We start from the raw sequence: 21,401 nt of genomic DNA, 5'->3' as shown, positions 1-21,401 counted from the left end.
AAGCTTAATTTTATACTGTGATCTGTGTAAGATATGCAATGAAAATGAGAGGGGGAAAAAAAGAGCTTTTTCAGAGCTGGAGATGTAATAATAGGAGGCACAATGAATGTCTGGGCAGCATTTGCAGTTACTTATAAACTGCAGGTGTCAAACGCATTCTGGAAATAAGCTGAATTCCAAGTTTTAATTACAGCCAGCAGGTTGAGGCATAATTCAAGGCTTGATAATACCTTCACTCCATAGTAACACTCCTCCTGCTATCAGCAAGAAGTTTACGCTGAGATGAAGCAGAAAGTGTGACCTCCTCACAGTGACTAAACTGTGAACCTTCTGCATCCCACTGTAAAATCCTGAACAGCCTTGGTACTTACAGCGCCCGTTCCTTGTGCGATTATCTCAGCAAGCCTTAGCACCACACGGGAGCTGAACTGCTAACACTCCTCTCGTGATCAAGATGAAAAAGATGTGGCATCGCAGCTTCCATCTACGGTTTCCCTTGGCTCAAATTTAACAAGTGCAGCTGTTTCAATACTGTTCCTCTGCAATAATGGAGATGCCATGAGCACCAGGCAAAAGGAGAAAAAGGCCACTGTGGTGGAACGCTCTTCCATGGGGTACCAAGAGCTGCCTGGGAGCTGAGGGCTTATTCTGGGTGTCATGTAGGGCTGGAATAAACCGGAATCAGTGGAAGCGCTGACCTTTAAAATAATTATATTTGTACTAACATCACCCACACATACAGAAAAGCCTTATGTCATTACCAAAGATGGCCCCCACCAACGGCATATGCAACTCAGTACACAACACCTACAGCCTCACAACACCCCCGTGAGGTGGGACAGAGCCATGAACTCTATTTCACCGGTTGGGAACCTGTCGAAGCTGAGCAACAGAAAGTCTGTTGCAGAGCAAGAAGGACAGTGTGGGCTTTCAGAGGGCAGCCACAAGGCTGCTGCTTTGTCAAGCACCCCGTGCTGCCAGCAGCTCCTCTGCTCCATCATAGCCATTTCTCCTGTAAGTAAATGGCCATGGTCAGCAGGAGCAGGTGATGACAACAAACTCCTCACAGGTATAAAAGTCATCATACAACTAGAACTGGGGAGAAAAAAAAAGACCACCTGTGAAAAGATCAATCTGAGTTGTAACCAAATGCCAGCCTTAAGTGCCTACCATGTTCCCAGTAACAAAATAAGTGCGTATCAAAAAAGTACTTTAAGAAGTCGTGACTTTTTATGCCTACCATCCTAGAATCAAAGAAAACAGGAAGAAACTGGAAGAACCCCGTGAGGGGTCACAAGGTCTTTTCCCCAGCTCCTGTGATGCCTTGTGGTAGTGCCCTTTCAATAGATGGAGCTTATGGTGCTGGCTTGGCTGCAGGTGTCAGAGCTGTCTGATGTCACATCGGGACCAGCATCCGCGCCGTCAGGATCTGCTTGATCTTTAGCAAAGTCGATGAAAACCTGGAAGTGTAAAAGATAACATTCAGTATGCGACATTGTAAAGAACTGACAATGTGCATGAATAAGGAAAGAGGAATGGCTGTGCATTTGGCTGAGCCTGGAAAGAGTGCTCAGGAACAGATTTGCACTGCGTTTCAGAACTGCAAATGTTGTGCTTCTTATGGCTTAATGTAAATAAACAGATGCATGCTCCTGTACTGCTGAATGGACACCTGGGAATGCAAAGGTAGATGTTCCTGCAGAACCTAATTGTCCTGCAGCTCATGTTTCAAAACGCTAGTGAGATAATACCCCCGTGTGGTAGTTCATTTTGATTACAGTGTAATACATCTATATTATTACTTTATAAACCTATCTGTCTATATATAATTGACATCTATGCAGGCGCAGCTGCATATTATATAGATAGGTATATATAATCACACATAACAGTCTGTTTGAATAGTATCTAATGAATACATGAAATATTCTTACTGGAGCACTACAATCACATTTGCATACACAAACTCCACGCCGTCCTCTCACAAAACATGACTTGGGGCATCCTGCTGTTTGTCAGCTGGTTTCTCTCACAACCACTGCCTCCCATTAAACAATACTGAGGACTTTCTCCCCTTCTCCCCCAAATCTGGTCAACAATTCATAGGATTACAAGGCTTGCATTTTTCCTACTGTCTCTGGGGCAGACCTAACAGATCAGATACCGATGTTCAACAGACTGCTCTCTTCTGGATAAATCCTTACGAATCCCTTCAGCTGAGGCATTTTCCTACAAGGTTTTGATGCCAGTGGGAATGTTCTTCCAAAGGAAAATGAAAGGAACATGCCATGAAAGCTTAAGTTTGGAGTAATGCTCCATTAACTTACAATCCAAATACAGTACAGGAAAGAATAAAATCAAGCATGATTTCCATGACTGTCAGGAAAACTCTGTCACCAGGATGCCTAGCATTGATCTCCAGGGTGATTCATAATCCTGCCCTTCATCCTTGAGACTGCTGAAATCAGCACTGACAAAGAAGAGATCCTTTATGCTACAGGCAGCATTCTGCGTGTTTTCCCAGCACAAGCATGGGTATCTGGAGGCAATAGTACTGATAAAGTATCCCCAGGAGGAATATGGATGGAAATCCCTTTAAAATGTAGTCTGTTGTGTGCAGCAGTCCATTATGTGCAACCATCAGTCTGCTCGCTCCCCTGTTAACAGTTCAAAATGGATGGCCACACATCTTTAATTCCTTACCTCCTCTAGCGTCGTCTGACTCACTGAGAAGTGCCTGATCTTGAAGGCTTCTTTGCTGGCTTCCAGGAGATCAAATATATTTGCTACTCCTCCTGCCGAGACTGGAACATGGTACTCCACCATGTTGAAATGACGATCCTGCAGGAGCAACAATGATGGGGTAAAGTTAGGAGCCTGCTGCAAGCTGCTCTCACTGCTTGTCTGGCTGAAGATGGAAGCACAAAGGAATAAAACCAGGGGAGAATTAAGGGATGGATGTGTTCTGTCCTCTGGTTCCTAAAGGTGAAAAATATAATTGTTTGCAGTTGATCAGTGACCATCTAATTACTAATGGAAAGTGCCTCTGCATACAGTTCAGGCTTCAGTGGGGCCATTCACAGGTGCAGAGGGTCACCTAACAGCTGCCTTACAGGATCACTGCAGCTGTTTGGCTGAGGGTTATTTAAGGCATCAAGGAACTTGGATAATCCATCCCTTGAGCAATGCTGCTGATAGCTGTAACAAGTGCATGTGTATGAATTTCTTACACTTTATGAGCATGGATCTGTATGTACAGCAAGTTATAAGATGTCTATCTTGCAAGATACTCCTGGTTAATGTGGGAGGACTCCCTTGAATGCAATCGTCCTGCTTACCTTCAGGCACGTATTTGGGAAGTGTGACTTCATGAACTCTGTCAGCGCCTCTGTGCCAACTGTGTTGCTATTTAAGTGCATCTTCACAGTGAATCCTCTTCCAAACCTAGGAGATAAGGAAAATCATAATTAACACAGTAAGAAAGAGAAACAGATAAAGAGAATCCCTCGAGAATGCTGCACAGCCTCTTCAGGGAAATCTAATGCAGGCAGAGTGCAGCTTGAATGGGGTCAGGGTTGTTAACCTGGAGTGAATCTCAGTAAGGAACAGGGCTGTTGTGATAACTAATAAAATCGAAGCTCGACCCTAACATGCACTTAACATTTTCAGCAGTGAATTACTTTGGGAAACACATCTCTTGGAAGAAAGGCGGTGATAGAGCAAAAAGCATATTAGTTAAATGAATTTCAGTGGTGCAGTAAGGAACATAAAACAGAAAATTGCTTATTTTGATGCCCTGTTAACAGAGGTCTCATGTCCTGAGCCCTCAAAGCTGTGTTAGTAACTCCAAATGCCAATCAGTAGGAATGGAGTGACTACATTTTACAGACCTGCTCTTGATATGCTGCAGAGAGCCAATGCACTGAAAACTCCCATTCACCATAATTGCCAGCCTGGTGCAGAGGGCTTCACATTCTTCCATGCTGAAAAACCAACAGAGAAACTCTAATAAGTCATGGAGAAGACATACATAAAGCAATCATTTTGGCGATCAGAGAACAATACTGCATCTTCCTTAGAATATGGTGGGTCTATGTGAGCACCCCCATCCAACCCTAACCCCACATAGCTGTCACAGCTCAGTGCCCTGAAATTCTCTAAGGGCAGCAAGGATTTTGAAGGATGGACCTCTTCGTATCTCTTGAAGACCCTGAAACTGGAGAGAAAGCCAAACCAGCCCTACCTGTGAGATGTGAGTATCACGGAGCATTTGTTCTGCACTTCTTCACTGATGATTTTCCAAAGGTGGCGTTTAGCATTTGGATCCATTCCGGAGCTTGGTTCATCCTATTGGAGAAGACAAGACTGCAGTGGAAGCTCCCAACCTCCACTGGATTCCTTATAAGAGCCAAGTGGCTCTGATAACACCACCTAAGATCAACCCTACAGTGCATTTTATATCATGGTGCTTGACATTTCCACAAACACCACAAGTATAGTCCCAAACAAGAAGCAAGCAACAAGCATTTGATTCCCAGGTGAATCTGCACTCTGTTCCTCTCATATCCTGATAAAGCAAGTGTTCCATTTCTCCATTTATAGAGAAAATGAGCCAGAGATGAAAGACAATATATTGCCTTCTACTTTATGCATTGCTGATAACATTGTTAGTCGGTTTCAGATTGCCAGATTGTTACTGTTAAGGGTATTGCACTATATGAGGCAGAAACAAACAGCTTGGGTTCATGCAGCAGCCAGTACAGAGAAAACTTCCCTACCTTCTCTTTTTATTGAGATTTTGCATGTCACAAAAGTTATCAAAGGGCTGATGTGGTCACTTCTGGCCACAGAACAGCTGGGCTGGATACAAGTTGGAGCAAGGAAAGCTTATTATGTTCACTAAGCATCCTATTTAACACTGCTCCTAGAGCACTGAGCATATTTAGAAACACTGAATAGAATCACAGAATCTTTGAATTGGAAGGGACCTTTAAAGGTCATCTGGTCCAGCTCCCCTGCAATGAACAGGGACACCCACAGCTCCATCAGGTGCTCAGAGCCCTGTGCAGCCTGACCTTGGGTGTCTCCAGGAATGGGGCATCCACCACCTCTCTGGGCAACCTGTGCCAGTGCTTCATCACCCTCACAGTAAAAGACTTTTTCCTTATACCCAGCCTAAATCTCCCCTCTTTAAATTTGAAACCATTTCCCCTTTTCCTATCAAAGCAGACTCTGCTAGGGTCTGTCCCCTTCTTTCCTGTAGCCCCCCTTTAGACACTGACAGGACGCTCTTGGGTTTCCTCCCCAGAGCCTTCTCCATGCTGAACAGCCCCAGTTCTCTCAGCCTGTCCTTGGAGGTGTTCCATCCCGGGGATCATTATGGGGCCCCATAAGAGTCAAACAGAGAGGGACAATCACCTCCCTCTCCCTGCTGGAAAATGGAATCTGTATGTGCTTTCTGGAATCTAAACTTTCCTGTAATGCACATGATGTCAGGTTACTTTTTTCAGTATAAACATTTGGGGGAGTGTCCTGCAGCCTGTGTCTAGAAAGACCATTCAAGTGTCCCTCCAGCCTGGTGATCTGCTCAGCTTTCACCCAACAAGGCCCCCATTTCTCACCAGCAGCAGAATAGATGGATTCCCAATGAGAGCCAGAGCAGTTGAGAGTTTTCTGTTGGTGCCATAACTGCACATAGAGGTGACTCTGTCTTTGTAGGCCGTCAGATTCAGCCTGTGGAGAAGCTGGAGCACGATCTAGGGGTGAAAGAGTACTGATTTCACAACAGACTCCAGGAATTTATTACTAGTATACATCTATGTTGACAGACTAATTAAATCCATGTAAAGGCTCCTGATAACTATAAAATGCTTAGTCAAGCCTTGGCGTTACTTACTCCTTTGATCTCTCTCTCTGGGATGCCATGGAGTCTAGCATAGTAATACATGTGCTCTTCCACTGTCAGCAAGTCATCTAAGGCATCTTCTTGAGGACAATAGCCAAAGAGAGACCAGTGTGCCTCGGTGATGTCATTCAAGGACCTTTGTGTGGAAGTAAGGAAGTCATTTTAAACACACCAAATTGCCAATGCACTTTGGAATCTCCAGCTTCCTACCCCCTCCCCAGGCCTTGAAGGAAAATGCTAAGAATTTGCAGATCTTCAACTTTTAGGCCCTCGGCTCTGCAGAGACCTGTGCTTGTAAGCCACATTGTCTAGTACATAGGTCACCAACTTCCATCAGCCCTTCAGACAGTGTAGTTGCCACCAAGCCTGCTGCTGTTAAACAATGCATGGGGATGAGTCCTTCTGGTCTGATCCTGTCTGTAGTGAATGAAGTGGAAGAAACACCACTGACAACAGCAAAGGTATGACAGCAAATGCAAACCCTAATGAAGAATCTGTGCCATCTTCAAAGGGTTACATTCCCTGCCTTATTTATTTTTGCTGTTTTGAATGTTTGGCTTTGTTTCAAACTTTCATATTTCCTTTTCTTCGCCATTCAGCTTTATAAGCTGTTCCCATGTTGATTAGTTTATGTGCCTTCCCCTGAAATCACATCTTGCATACCCAGAATGATCCTGGACCCGCAACCTTCCGCTGGATGCTCCGATATCTCCTGTCAGCATCTTAAAGATGGTTGTCTTCCCAGCTCCATTCACACCAAGCAAGCCAAAGCACTGGGGTGTGAGAAAGAAAGGCAGAAATGCAACCATGCTGTATTTTTAACGGAAAAATATTGCACTGAGATGAGTGCTCAGTGCAGTTTGTCACTTCTTCTCTCTGGCCTCTTGAGCAAGATAAATTGCAAGAGAGGCAGAGATACTTGGAGCATACAAACATTATAATGGTGGTTGTTTATGGTACAATATACCGCAGCATATAATAGGACCGTTTGTTTAATATGGTGAAGAATCAAGGACATGTCTCTAATAGAGTCATTTCTTTTACTGTAAGGTGCATTTTCACAGTGAACCTCCCTGACAGGCCAAATCCTGCTCATCCCATTTGTGCAAACCTCCCATTGACAGGAACAGAGCTATTCATAGGAATGAGGTGAGTGAGGTTTGCTCTGTCATTGGTAAAACCTTAACGTGACACAAGATTTCCATCCAATAATCTCACTAATGCACTACATTAATAAGATTAAGAACTGGCTCCCTGTAGTGCAGTTCAGTATCTCATGCTAAAATCCATATTTTATTGCTATGGCCGGAGATACACAACTGAGTGTCGCAATCACCACTGTGCTGATAATTACTATTATTTTGATATCATTAACACAGATCAGCTGATTCTGTGCTGGGACCCAACCAGAGGCAGGGCATCCATCCAAGGCTCATCCCCCACCTCAGGTCTGTGCAGGAACAATATCTGCGCACAGGTCCATGGCCTCTGGTGATGGGGAACAGTACCCCAAGCCCCACCAGTGCTGGGATGACTTTTGCCAGGAGTTAGAAGCTTCACTGCCTGAAATCCTCTGCCAAATGTTCAGTGACCAGATTGCTCACATGTGGCTGCTGTCCTCCTGCCCAGCACTCTAAGTCCTTTCATATGCCCAGTGGCTCAGTGATACTCAGGAGTACTTCCAAGCCTTCCTACTACTCAGTTGCACAGCCTGAGACAAGATCTGTTCTCCAGAGGCCTCATAAACTTTCCTCTGGGTCTCAGAGATGCTCCATGTGCTCCCATCTTTTCTCCTATGTCAGGGATCCACCATCAGCCTTTATTTGCTACTACAGCTCCAAGATCTAATATATAAAAAGCGCAAGGTAAAGGAAGGAAGAAAGAAACCAGAGCAGAACAAACCACTCCAGTCACACTGGGACAGTGGCAAGGACTGGGGAGAAGATACTGGTGGGATTCTGGACCTGTCCCATTGTCCCTCCCCATAGCTTTAACCAACTTGCTTACCTCTCCGGCAGGAATCCCCAGGCTGATGTTTTTCACGGCCACAATGCGTTTGTGAGGAAGGTGGTAGATCTTTGAGAGGTTCTGAAGCAGTACCACATCAAAGTCAGCTTTGCCAGACTCTACTCTGATCCTCTCTGCCTGAACATCCCCATCTTCTTCAGTCACAGATAGCAGAAGTGGGGCTTTGCCATGCACTCTGTCAAACAGGAATCTAAGGGGAGGAAATAGGGTTATTATGCCCTTATCCTCTAGCAGTCACAGACAGCAGTAGGTGTGTATGTTTGGGGTACTGAGGAACCTTCTTATGAGATCCCAAGGCATGCAAACATACACAGGCTTGCAGTTCCTATTCTCCTATTTAATCTTTTCAGGGAATTTGAGAAAAGAAGAAGCTCTCAATGAGCTGACTCCTCTCACCAGCCAGCTGAACACCAGCACACCAAAGCCAGAGGCCTTAAACAGGGACAACAGCCTGAGCCCGTGATGATGCGAGAGCCCAGAATGAACCCACTGAGTGATGGCTTGGTCCATTCTCACCGAGATACTCCAGATTTTACTTACTCCAGTGTGCTGTTCCAGACCTTCTGAATCATCCCATCATGAACTGTCAGACGAATGGCAAAAAAAACTGTGCCCTGGATAAACATGGCAAGCAGCTTGGACGTGGTCTTGTCCAGTTCAAAGGTCTTGTCAGGGTAGTCCACTCCATAGGCTTTCAGGAAGCCCAGCAGGGCCTGATCCTGTGACAGTTCGATCAAGCCGTAGCCAAAGCAAAATTGTGGGAACAGAAGGAACGCGTGCCTTAAGTTTTCAGCGAGATCATGCAAGCCCTGGGGGAAAAAAAAAAGCAAAACCACAAGAGCAGAGTCACTGTTTTTATTCATGGAATAAATTCATAGGTTTCACTATGGAACTGAAGTGTAACAATTACATTGGGATTTGCTTGTGTCTCAGAGCGGAGATAAACTGAGAGCAAAGAGCTCTAGAGACAGCTCATTTCACAGACACAAGGTCAGAAAAGTCAAGAGGCAACTCGGAGGCTGTGATCACCCATAGTAAGCAGCATCCAGTTCCTGTTGCAGGAGCCTAGTGCATGCAGCAGACAGAAACCCACTCATGAGCCTGAGCTGAGTCCTGCAGCTGCCCAAAATTAGCATCACTGCACCAACCCACTGCAGTGTACTGCCTGCTCTCCAGCCCCACTCCTCTGGAGCACTTTCCTATCCATTTTTCTCAGACAAACATCCCCATAAAACACAAGAACTGGCTCTAATAGACATAAAGGCTTTTCCAGTTAATTCAAGGCAAAGCAGCTGAGTGCACAGTCTCCCAGCTATGTGCTCTTGTATACAGAGATTTGGTACATCACCAGCAGAAGAAAGGACTAGCGCACACAGCAAAGTGGAAAGGCTGTATATTTGTATGGGGACAGACTGACTTCCTGCCTCTGGAGCACAGAGGGATAAATGCAGATCATATTCTCACATCACTAAAATCTAGGGGGCTGCTTAGCTACAGAGCCAAATCCAACACAGCTCTTGTTTTACAAAGCAAGTGCCTTTTATTTAAAACAAACCAACAACTAAATATAAGGTGTACACTTTGCATTTTATTCCACTGATTCCCAGGGATATCTCTATTTAAGACAAGGCCTGACATTCAGGAGTCATCACTGTCTCAGAGTCATTTTTCATCCTTGCAGGGAGAAAGTGATTGCATTACAGATCAAGATGACAGACAGCCACTGCTGGGCTTAATGCAGCACACTTCACACTCAGTGTAAAGAAATCTAGTTGTCGCTCTCAAGTTTGTACTGCAAGAATTGAGCAATAGTTTAAATTCCCATCAACCTTGTATCAGACATCCATGCCTTTCTGCCTTTCTCAGCAAGGGCAGTTTTTTACCTCTCTTGTTATATTCTTCCCTCTTTCACCACCATGTTCATCTCTGCTGGGGGAGCAGATCTACACAAACAAACAGGATTTGTATGTGACTCACACCCTGTCAACAGGGAAGCCGCTGTAGTCTGCACTTCCTATCCTCTGCTTGGCTGAACAGAAATACCTTGAAACTAGCCAGCTGCTAAGGACCTGACCAAAGCCACCAAACTCAATAAGAAGCCTCCTGTTGTTTCACTCAAGCCTTGGTATCACTGGGGTTCCTACCTGGTCTGTAGCCTTTTCCTGGGAGAGCAGAAACACGACAGAGTGCGTAATGATGGTATTGATGCCAAAGAACAAGTTGACGCAGACATAAACGATGAAGGCCATTCCTGTCTCCTTGAAGACTCCAGCCAGCAAGTACATCCATGAAAACGTTGCATATCTATATATCCCCAACAGCATAAGGAGCAATTGAACAGTAACTCAAAGAGCAATTGAAAACCAATAACTAAAGTCCTCAGACAACTTAACAGTTCTGTCTTGGCAAATGACTAGATTCCTATAGTACAGGAACTTAATGGAGGACAAATGGCTTGATATCTGTTTGAACTGAGAGAAGTTCATGATCACCGTGAGCTTGAATGTTTTGTATCCTCACAAAGATCTTGCAGGCATGACAATAGCTTAGCTAACTGTTCCTGGAAGAAGTCACCCCTTGCTAAGTAGACACTGAAGAAGAAAGCCCACGTATTCCAGTCTTAGATCCCAAATCACAGCAGCCTGCAATATCCAGTTCCTCACTCTGATATTTAAATTGCTTCACACTTACCCAAAGAGTAGCAACAGAAGAAATACTGCCAGTAAGTTATTGTTGTTGCAGAACGCTGGTATCTGGAAGGATGAAATAACTCCTATCGAGAGTCCAACAGGGATCATAAAAAGTACCTGTAGAAAGATATTACAAATATGTTATTAGGACAATAATTCTCAAGAATTTTTCTAGAAAGACACAGAAGCAGCAAAGTCTGAACTGGGTCCCACTGGTGTAGCCAAAGGAAACCAAATACACGTAAGTGTTTCAGTCTTATTTAGGAAGTCTTGCATTTGAACCCAATTTGAATAGGCTAAATAAATACCCCTTGGGTTTTTTCTGTTAGCCTTGCAGACAGCCCAGTTCATTGCTCCCTGTAAATCCAGTCTCCTCAGTGTTATGTCAAGCTATAGACCTCCCATGCGTCTGCCTCAAGAGGTTCCACTTTTCCTCAGCTTTGGCATTTAACAGAATTTCCTGGTGGGGATTCACTGAGAAATATCAAGTTGCTGAGAGTGCTGGATTAGTTTCAGCCCACTGAATACTGATTGTAGCAAGGACTCTGGGGATTTTTCCACAGGCTGATTTACAAATATGCAGTGCTAGAGCAAGGGTTTGGACCAGGGAAGGAGAAACACACCTGCCCCATTCTCCAGCCCCATTGTCATGATGCAGGGAGGCTGTGCCAAGCCAGACCATGGCCATGGCTGACATACCAGTTTCAGTCCTTAGCTCTGACTGCATCAAAGAGGGGCTAGCCACCCAAGCACACTTGCAGAATTCCTGTTTTCAGAAATGGATGCCGTTGCTGGGATTTTAGCTCTAGCAGAATTTCACTGCTGGAAACTCATAGGGTATGTGGAGCTGATCACCTTTGCAGCTCAGCTTGTGAGCAGAGGTAGTCTGCACTTGCAGATCTCTAGCTTTGTGAGGGTTTGACATCATGCACCGAAGATAATTCTTAAGACACAAAGCACTTTAGTCTACAGATACTGTGCGTGTGATGCTTTCCAGTAGCGCTATTAACCCTCTTTGCCACAAGGAAACTAAAATTCAGAGAGTGCAAGGGCATGTCTATGCCACATAATGCAGCACAGTGCTGAGGAGCTCAGCTATCTCTAGGAATGCGGTAGTAAATCTATACAGCACAGTGCAGCACTCTAGAAAGCAACCTGCTCGTGACTTGGAAGGCACAGAGCTACATGAGTATCCTTCCTGGCTTAAAAACCTTTACAATAGATAGAAAGCATTCAACTAGGCAATGGATTTTGCTCAGTAGAGAACTGTCAGCTGTGAGATGTCTGCTAATGTAATTCCCCATGGTGGCAGGGTTTCCAAAACAGCTCTGGTCTCAGGTCCCAAATCTTTACCCCAGATGAATAAAACCCACCTGAAAACTCATGCAGTCCTGCAAGTTAAGAAAAAAGCTGCTTGCATGATAAAGTCGAAATCAAGCCCTGGCCTGTTCTGTGCTGCTCTCATATAAATGTGCTGAGTGCTTTGCATACACTCAAGAGAGAAGGAATGCCTTTGCTTAGCAAAATCCAGCGTTGCGGTTCACATTTAATCGTCTTCAGTGCCTTTGAGAACAATTAGTACACAACACTCTTGGTAGTGATAATATTAATAAGTCTAAGTCAACCAACTTTAAACAAAGAACTTTTTCCCCTCCTGCTGCTGAATGCCACTCTCGATGCATTTAAGAGTTTGAATTATTTACCAGATCATAAACGAAGTTAGTCAGCCAGTAGCTTGTCATCCCAATGCCTGAAATATGCTGCAGTTGCTTGGCTTTGGTTTGATGTTCTTTTACCACATAGAGCACAAAGCTTGCTGTTGTGATAGAGTAGCCAACCAGAACAGACATTGAAACTATGATATCAAGTAAGCTGTTAAGCCTGGGGAGAAAGCAGAGAAAGATATATATGGTGAGTCAAAGCAGTAGGCTTCCCTTGTTGAGTTATTTAGAGCTCAGAAGCGTAAAGGACCTGATTCTGTTCCAGTGTCCTTTGTTGGTGGTTATTATGCCTAGGAAAAAAGGGCTTAGAGCATTCAGTCACATGAGTGCTGTAACATCAATCAGGATTGCGACCCCCAGATTTATACAGAATCCCACAAGAAAAAAGCACCCTAAAAAGAAAGATCCTGTGAGCATACAGAGTGCCACTCATGCATAAAGGCAAGGAAGGTAAGATGAGAGCAGTTTTCACATTTGGAGGGAGATATTTAGTAATTTAGGCTGCTTAGTGGTTTCCAGGAAGCAGGCTTGCTTCTTTTGAAGCTAAACAATTCAGGCATCAGCCAAATGAATCTTCTTACATTACTTGTTCTTGACTCTGTCCTCCGGGATATGGGTGAGCTGATAAGAAAATACCTGCAAAACCAAAAAGAAAATAAAGGTTAAAAGTAGCTAGCTTAAAGTTTCTTTCCTCAGTTCTTGAGGGTGACAGTAATACAGAGGACTGAATAGAGAAGAAAAGCAGACCAAAAGCTGTTTTTGCTCTATCATCTTGGTGTGACCTTGGGCAGGATTTTGAGAGGCCCCATTTTCCTGTGACTCCACTTTGATGCTCAGCAGCTATGAAATTCAAACCCTAGGCCTTGCTTCGGTACCTGCCCAACTTTAAGGGCTGTATCATTCATTCCAGCAGGAACACTTCTACAGTGAGGAGAACAATTTTGTCTCATGCAGCTGAAACAAGCAAAGAAAAACATTTTGTCCAAAGGAACTAATGGAAATTGCTTTGTTCAGAGGCAATCTGTGCCCATAAAAACTATCATGGGAAGGAACCTATGGGGGCTCTGTTGGGACTGTTCCAACCTCCAGCGAAGATGGTCACACCAGCACCTGGGAAGGGCTTAAGATAAATTTTATTCCTAAAACTGAGGTTCTCCATTTGGAATTAAGCACCTAAATAAATTCCTCAGTTCTCAGTGGGTGCTGGGGAGCCTCAAGCTGCTGTGAAACCCAAAAAGATTTGCTAGAACACAGCAGCTCTGAAATTTTAACACCCCTGGTGCCTGGCTTTTGGCAGCTGAAAAAGGAAGGAATATTTGGGGCTATTTTCCCTAAGACAGAACGCTCTGACACGAGGGCCAGCAAAGAGCAGACTGCAGTTTTAGCCGACCAGGTGCCATACCAAGCAAATAGATTTGAAAGGGAAGATTCCCTAGGAAATATATTCCGTGGGGGAAAAAATCCTCAGCCTTGTCATCAGGTGAGCAAAATGGAATGAAAACCTGAGGCTGCTGATAGAGCCCTGCAAACAGCCAGGAAATGTTTTCCTTCTCTAAAAGAGGGACAAAGGAAGATACCGTCTGTCTAATCTGCTAATGCTTCACTATAAAGCCATTTTCCTGTGCTGAAGCTTAGGCTAGGAGTCAGAATTTCCATTTCAATGCTTACTCTTTTTTGTTGGTTGGGATTGAGAGAAGAGAAAGCACTATATACGTAAGTCAAAAGCTATTATGACTCGCTTAGTGACAGGGTAAAAAGCTCTTTATGCTTTTCTTTTTTTTTAAAGATATGCTAAGTCAAACGTACTAAAGCAGGACTGGCACCTCTTTCAAACTGCTGAAACGACAACACACTTTTATCTGGCCTTTTCAGTGCTTCTTAAACTGTCATTTATTTGTCACAACAACAAATAGATTTAGCTGCCAGGGATGTACCACGCAGACCGTCTGTTCAATTGTATTTCAAACTGGATTTACACTACCCCAGGGGAGCTATCCTCATCCATTCATTTTATTTCCCCCATTCTATGAATTGGATCATTAGTGGGAAGTGGAGAATTATCTGCCTGGTCGTTTACTACTAAGCATTTCATTCAGAAAAAAAACAACAACCAAACCAACCACGCATACACAGCAGGACAGATGGAATAAAAACTGCTGCTATTCTTTCCCATTGAAAATTGCTGTTTTGCTGGTACCAGACTTTCCCTGCGAAAACTTTCTGACTGTTCACATAAGCTTTTGCTCCCACTACGGCATGTGCTGGGAATTCAGAGATGGGGCGAGCATCACTGCTTAATAATTCAGATGCTTTGGGATGCTGGTGCTGCTGGAAGCTCCTCTCTCCGCACCCTGGTAGGGACTGCAGCTTCACCACATGCTCTTGCAGTGCATACAGAAGAGCTTGAACCTTCTGACCTCAAGGGCACCCTGCGACTCTCCAAGGCACAAGCCTCTATTGATAGGATGGCGGTGGAGCCAAGGCGCTGCTTTTGCTTGTTGCGAGGGGAGCTGCAGTGCATCAATATGTGGAGGTGGGGAGAGAGATGCGCTGCTTTGACTTGTAATCAGCATTCTGCTGCGTCTTGAATTCATGGCATGGCACTCAAAGCTTCAGCAGATGCCTTTTCCATTGGAGTTAAATTCAGACACATCACTGAGGAATCGCAGTCTTATGAGCAAAGAGACGCTCTCAAGCTATTTCCCTGCCACCTGGGCACATGAGGTGAGGGGGCTTGGCAAGGCTGCAACGTGGCTGGAAGGCCAGCATTTGTCACAGGCAATCAGGGGGGCATTCTGCAAACAATCTGAAGCAGCCTTTTTATGCATAAATAAGAGGCACCAATCAAAAGTACCGTAACAAGAAGCAATAAATCAACTAGCAACTGTTGACACTTTTTGGATGAAGCAAGTGTTTTACATAGGAACAGGGGTCTTCCCTCTCCAGCTCCCTAGGGCCTTTGACAAAGACAAATGAAATACGTGACTTATTCATGTTTCTCAATGCTGTTTTTAAATTAATCTGCATAATTTGGAATTTTAAAGTGACCTCGCTGAAGTCCCCCCAGTGGGGAGAAATTACCTGTTCATGTGAAGGGACACCTTACCGTATCTGGATGTCTCATTTTTTGGCAGATTAGCTCGAAGAATGAAGTTGTTCAAGCTGTTCAGATAGGCTGGAAGGCTGTGATAACCTTCGGGATTATACCACACCTGCACACAATGGAGAAATTGAAACAAATTGGGAGATAAATTGTTACTGATAACATTTTGGTTTGTTCTTCTTGCACAAATGAATCAGTCCGTAGCTGTTATCTCAAGCCATAAGCTCTACAAGCTGAAGTGCTGTGATTAAACCACATCAGGAGTACAAAATCACATTTCACTTAAAGCAAAAGCAGTCCCATCAGCTTCATTTGCCTTTGGAGGGAGAAGAAACGCACTAACTGGATATGTGACATAATGCTACAGATATGTGGTTTCTTCTCTGTCAAACACCAGTTTCCCTTGAAAGCAAGTGGGAAAGAGACTGTTTTAGGGCAGAAAATACAACCCTTCTCGTTCAGCAACAGCCCTTCCTACGCTCATGATCACCTTCTGCCAAAACCATGATAAACTCTGAGGACAGAGGGCAGAAATCAGACCAGAGGAGATGCACTTTATGGGGATTTACCTTCTTTAGGAACAACTTGCAGCAGCCAGATTAGAGGTGTAAGTTACTTGCAAAGCACAAAGGGCTTTGGCTATTAAGGTTACAGGCTTAAATACAGCCCACAGCTCCCACCTTTATATATCCCCAAGTTCTACACGCTCAGCGATTTTATTCTTCTCGCCCTAGCAGAGCAAGTACTGCTAAAGAAAGAGAGGGCTGGACGTCAGCCTTGCTTCCAGTGCTACCAAAGTTTCAGGTATCTAATCTGACACACAATTAGCAAATAGCAGGAGCTTTCTGATCTAGAATTGAAGGGGTGAAAACATTTGCAAATTGATTACAGGAGGTCTGAGCATTAGCAAAACAATAAACAATTAATCCTGTGATTCCCTTTGACTGGGAGCACCTCTGAGAACAGCACTGCTTTTGCAAGAACACTTTCCTGGTAAGCTAGGTTTAATGTGGAAACAACAGGAACTCATCTGCAATTCTCTCCTACCTCACATTTCAGCCTTGGTGCCTTTAACGCTGATGTGTTACAACATTTTCACTGAGCAGAAACAGAGAAATGGGTAAATCAGAACATACAAGCCAGCCCTAGCAAAGCTACGTACATTCTCCCGTGAGATAAAGGTGCCACGAACCGATCTTTTCACTTCTGGGTAATAAAATTATGACAGCAGAAAAATTGTTTCCTATCAGCAAGAGAAGTCAGACCAATAAAGAAGAATGGGAAGAGGGGAGAAAATGAACTGAAAGTCATCTCTCCCACGCCAAGCTGCAGATTTCAGATGTTTTCGCTCTCTCTTCTGAAACATCCCCTGACTCAACATCACTCCAGTGGGAGTTAGTTACCTTAGTCAGTGTTCTGTTGGGGGGCACTGGCTTGATATCAAACTGGAGATCTCTCGTCAAAGGCATCCCAAAACTCCAGCCACCATACCTGAATGAAAAATCCAGAAGGAAACACACTGTTACACTCACCCAGAAGCTGTAACAGCATGGCTGGTATAAGTTAGCATGGACTCTTCAGAGGCAAACATGCACTGCATGTCACCATAGTCTCTATTAATTGTAGATTCACTTGAAAGAGAAGAACTTATCCCACTACATGGCGTGAGAAGTGCCAAACCAACACTGCTGCAGGAGCCCATATTTGGGGAAAAAAGGGAAACGAACTGTGTTATTACAAAACCTGCCTCAATTTGAGAAGTGCTTTGGAGATGCTTGCTTACCACTTTGAAACAAGATTGCTTCTTTCCCAGAAGATGAGCAGCTCAGGTAAAATCAATGGACAGGTGAACATACTCCTTGACAACCTCAATGGCAGGCTATTTTTGCCCTACAACATGCTGTGCAGCTGCACTGCAGGCTCCAGACAAAATAATAGTTCTAACAGCCCCATGGTGCAAGAAAACACTTGAATTCTAACTTCCCTCCAACACAAGCATTTGTTTAAGTGAAGTGCACACCAAGACTCTTCAGACAATTAAACCTAGAGGAGAATCTCTCCCCGGGGTTTACTTCATGACAGGCTGTGTCTTATTTTCCTCTTTAGAAACATTTCTGAGCCAGACAACATCTCATCTTTGGCCCCAGCCACCAGCTCATCAGGTGACGGGCATGTTATCCCCAGGTGCTCTCTGCTGTGATCAAGCAGAGCACTTACACAAAACCTTTATCTTTAACTCTGCGCTTCTAGTGCATTTTACCTCCTTCCACTAGATACACAGAAGGTATCAGCAGAGGGGTCCTGCTAAGCCCTGACTACACCACCTCCTCTTTAAGTACAGAGATATGATAAGTGTAAAAGGATTCTCGTAGTGCAGTTCAGAGAAGGACTGGAGATGCACGCCATACCTTTTCTGCAGGAAGTCTTTGGTGGTTGCTAGAATGTAGGTCTCCACGTTGTGCCCCGTAACGTTATAAAGCATTCGTGTAGAGAAGGTCCTTCTGTGAGGGGGGGTGTAGTTTTTCTGTGGGCACGTCTGAGAAGAGACAAGGGAACAAAGAGATCAGTGGCTGTGCTTTAACTGTAAACTTCACACAGCAGGACAGGGCTGAGAGCTGACAACGGTGACATTCTGGTCCTGGGACAAACACTTGCAGCCGGAGATCTGCAATCCACTGTGCCAAGACACACAGCATCCAACCCCGTGTGCTGTTCTCGATGTATTTAGAGAGGTGCTTCAAAACAACCTTTGCTTGAGTCTACACGTCAGATTTACTGACATTAGTGAGACCTTGAAATGTGCTTCATGCTAGGTAGGAAGATTTTTCCTGAATTAACTCTGATCCCTTTTAGCAGAGCTTCAGAGTGACTGCACAGACAACAGCAGAAGGCAAAACAGCTCACGGAGCACAAAACTCCACGGTGGCCTCAAACTCTCATCTTGCATTTCACAGCGGCTACGCTTTACATTTTAACTGTACTGTCAGTCATTGGGAATATTTTTCAGAGCTTCAGAGAAACCTTGGATTAGTCCTGAATATATAATTTAACACACCGAGGGTCAAAACTGCACTGACTCTTTCATAAGGTTGAAACGTCCTACACCAGGCAGCATGCTGTCTGCTTCCTTCAGCTCATCCATAACAAATATCCTGGCCTCCCCTGTAGTGTATCTGTTCAAAACTCTACATCAGAATACACAAAACAGCTGCCTTCATGCTGAGGAACACCTGCCTGTGCCTGCTAGAGGTGAGAATCAGCTTTGAACATTACCCTGACTTAACAGGGAATTGATGCCAGTACTTGTAATGATGTGAAATTAAGTACATGCCCAGTAAAGTGCATAAAATGGCTGTGCTTTAAGAAATGCCTAAGAACTTCTGACTAAGTACACACTTTATCTTACAAACAGTATCATGCTGGGCCTGGAGTTTGGTTTCCTTCTGGAATAAAGCTGAAGACAGGTGAACAGCACAGAGGGGAGGAGAGTTCATCTTAAACTGGATATGTTAAGTTCTAACATTTTTTGGTCAGAATCTGCCTTTCCCCCATATGACACCGAGCTCGTCAGGACCCATATCTGGTCCTGTAAATACTGCGGCAAGGCAAATAACTAATACTATTAATCACCACTGTTTATAACGTGGAATGGTGCAAAAGTAGATGGATCTAGACTTTGCATTAAGTTAAATTCTGAAGAGCAAACAGAAATAATAGCTGTGCTTTCATATAATGACAGTGCTGTATGAAATGCAATTTTCCTCTTGAATATACACTCACCTCTGCTAAATGGGACAATCATACAGCATTCAAAGACACCATTAAACCTTTTCCCACAGAGGGGAGCAAGGCAGATACATGAGCATGCATTCTGAGGTTACTGTTTCCTTTCCTGTCCCCAAGCTGCTGCGCATTCAGTCATTATCCAAAGTACAAAATCAACGAGACCATAAAGAGACAGGTGGGATTTTGAATGCCGAGTTCATACCACAGATCCACACTCACAACCTGCTTGTTTCCCACCCAACTCCCTCTCTTTTGGGATTTTTCAAATTACCTGGATGCCATCAGTGCAGTTGCAGGCAGAATACTTTGTTGAGGGGTTTCCATTGGTGATCCATGGGCCAAGCATGTCTTCATTTAAACACTGCCTGAAAATGAACACATTCTCCTTTGAGGGTCCTTGTAGCCAGAGGTGCAAATGCTACTGAGATGGCAGTAAGTAGCTCTAGCTGAAAAGGAGACCTCCTTTTGCCTGCTCTGGAAATTCCTGTCCTCCCACTAATTTGGTAGAGATCCCTCAGCACAGTTCTCCTTGCCTGGATTAATTCAGCTGATTAGAAAGAATCCAGACACTGCTTCATTCCCACAGTGGTTGGCCAAAGCTAAAATCATCTTCCAGTGCAGAAATGAGGGGCTATACCTGGAGAGTGCTGCAACGAGCCATACTGACAGCAGCCACTACAAATATTCAGCATCAACATTTGCATGCTGATGTGTGGCACACTTGAGTACATAAGCTGCCCAGGATTGTATTACTATTGCAAATTCATCCTCAGAACCCCACACAGTCCAGTTCTCATGGCACAGCTTTGATTTATGGATAATAGCTATGTTGAGAATATAGCTGTGAGAGAAGCAAGCTTGCACCAGCCTGGCAAAGGCCAGTCAGACATCTGTAGTGAGCTTAAAGAGTCTGTAAGTCACTCTGGAAAGAGGGATTTTTTTTCCTCTGGCATCCATGTATGAAAATTCTGCAGGTGATCAAGGATGGAAAGAGGGTCTGCTGGCTAAAGGTGTTAAGGATTTAAATGGGAAAATAAAAGACAAGAAGTACTTACGAATTGCTTTCATTCATGCATGTGTTATCTGTCCCAGGGAAAGAAAGCATGGAAGCAACTAGAGCATTTGTTGATTCATTGAAATTCCTGCAGTTTAACAAAAAAACAACAAAAAGGAAAATATTCATGGTATTTCCATTACCACTGAGCAGAGGAAAGCTGCCTGAAAGAAACGGGATTTATTTAGGATGCTAAATAAGTGACTGTTCCTGGTGCTAGCCCTGCAAACTACCTCAGTACATGCAGCACATGAGGGCAGACACACAGGTTTAAAAGAGCTGCTCTCTGCTTACAGCTGCACACCTACTCCAGTGAGTCACTGTCTCCAGATCAAAGTGACACACAGCGAAACTTCTGAACAATCAAAACCCCGTTCCCATGGAAAAAGCATCCACAGACATTTCCAGATATGACTTCTCATCTCATTTCTTCTCATCTCATCTCAATCAGCTCCGACACCAGTAAAGTCCATTGCTTTAGGTCGTTCGGAAAGATACATCTGTATCCCCTGCAATGATGTACCAGGAGAAGCAGAGAGCCTTAGGAACAGAGGACTCAGAGACAAGTGGCTCATCTGCTCATCCAGCAGTACTGAAGCAGAAAGGCATGAGCAGTCCCAGGAAAGAACACTTAACAGCAGACGTGTGATTTGTAACGATGTTAGAGATGGATTTTATATTGCTTTCTAATGAACCACTGGAGGAATGCAGTTTACCTCATGAAACCAGAATGATACAAACTGTGTTCATTTTGGTAACCAGATATTTAAACACAATTAAATCAGTTAGCGTTGATGTGTTAATCACTCCCTTCAGATCACTGCACGCCTTAGACTAGTGAATCCTCAGCAGGACATCATATGCTGCACTGACAGAGAGGAGGGCAATCAGACAGTTCACAAGATGGATAGAACTTGATCCTATAGGTGTAATGCTGGACCCAACTAATGCTGCACCTCCATTTCAGATTGGGGAAGATTAAATACCTTTTCTTAAATCCTTTTGAGGCAGGATGGATGTCAGGTGGACAGGTGGCTCCATCAGCAAACACAACAAAGAGTATTTCTCACATATTTCTCAGTTAATTCCAACTTAAAGATTGTTTCCCTAAAGC

General features: G+C 44.2%; 1 protein-coding gene across 1 annotated transcript in view; it reads right to left on the bottom strand.

The window, feature by feature from the left end:
• Window positions 1-614: 614 nt before the first annotated feature.
• Window positions 615-21,401, bottom strand: part of ABCA12 (ATP binding cassette subfamily A member 12) — a 98,250-nt gene continuing 77,463 nt past the window's right edge. The window contains exons 38-56 of the mRNA XM_072341693.1: window positions 20,289-20,375; window positions 19,505-19,598; window positions 17,856-17,983; window positions 16,851-16,938; window positions 15,451-15,556; window positions 12,926-12,980; window positions 12,327-12,504; window positions 10,625-10,740; window positions 10,078-10,237; window positions 8,474-8,742; window positions 7,913-8,123; window positions 6,569-6,678; window positions 5,897-6,041; window positions 5,622-5,756; window positions 4,244-4,347; window positions 3,891-3,983; window positions 3,339-3,444; window positions 2,704-2,841; window positions 615-1,460 (exon numbers count right to left, since the gene is read on the bottom strand). Coding sequence (XP_072197794.1) covers window positions 1,341-1,460; window positions 2,704-2,841; window positions 3,339-3,444; window positions 3,891-3,983; window positions 4,244-4,347; window positions 5,622-5,756; window positions 5,897-6,041; window positions 6,569-6,678; window positions 7,913-8,123; window positions 8,474-8,742; window positions 10,078-10,237; window positions 10,625-10,740; window positions 12,327-12,504; window positions 12,926-12,980; window positions 15,451-15,556; window positions 16,851-16,938; window positions 17,856-17,983; window positions 19,505-19,598; window positions 20,289-20,375 — 2,443 coding nt within the window. The 3' untranslated portion in view covers window positions 615-1,340. The remainder of the gene's footprint in view (window positions 1,461-2,703; window positions 2,842-3,338; window positions 3,445-3,890; window positions 3,984-4,243; window positions 4,348-5,621; window positions 5,757-5,896; window positions 6,042-6,568; window positions 6,679-7,912; window positions 8,124-8,473; window positions 8,743-10,077; window positions 10,238-10,624; window positions 10,741-12,326; window positions 12,505-12,925; window positions 12,981-15,450; window positions 15,557-16,850; window positions 16,939-17,855; window positions 17,984-19,504; window positions 19,599-20,288; window positions 20,376-21,401) is intronic.

Source organism: Excalfactoria chinensis, chromosome 7, assembly GCF_039878825.1.
Source record: "Excalfactoria chinensis isolate bCotChi1 chromosome 7, bCotChi1.hap2, whole genome shotgun sequence".
NCBI classification, from domain to species: Eukaryota; Metazoa; Chordata; class Aves; order Galliformes; family Phasianidae; genus Excalfactoria; species Excalfactoria chinensis.
The sequence above is the reverse complement of the archived record's forward strand: the minus strand, read 5'-3'. Positions and strand labels throughout refer to the sequence as shown.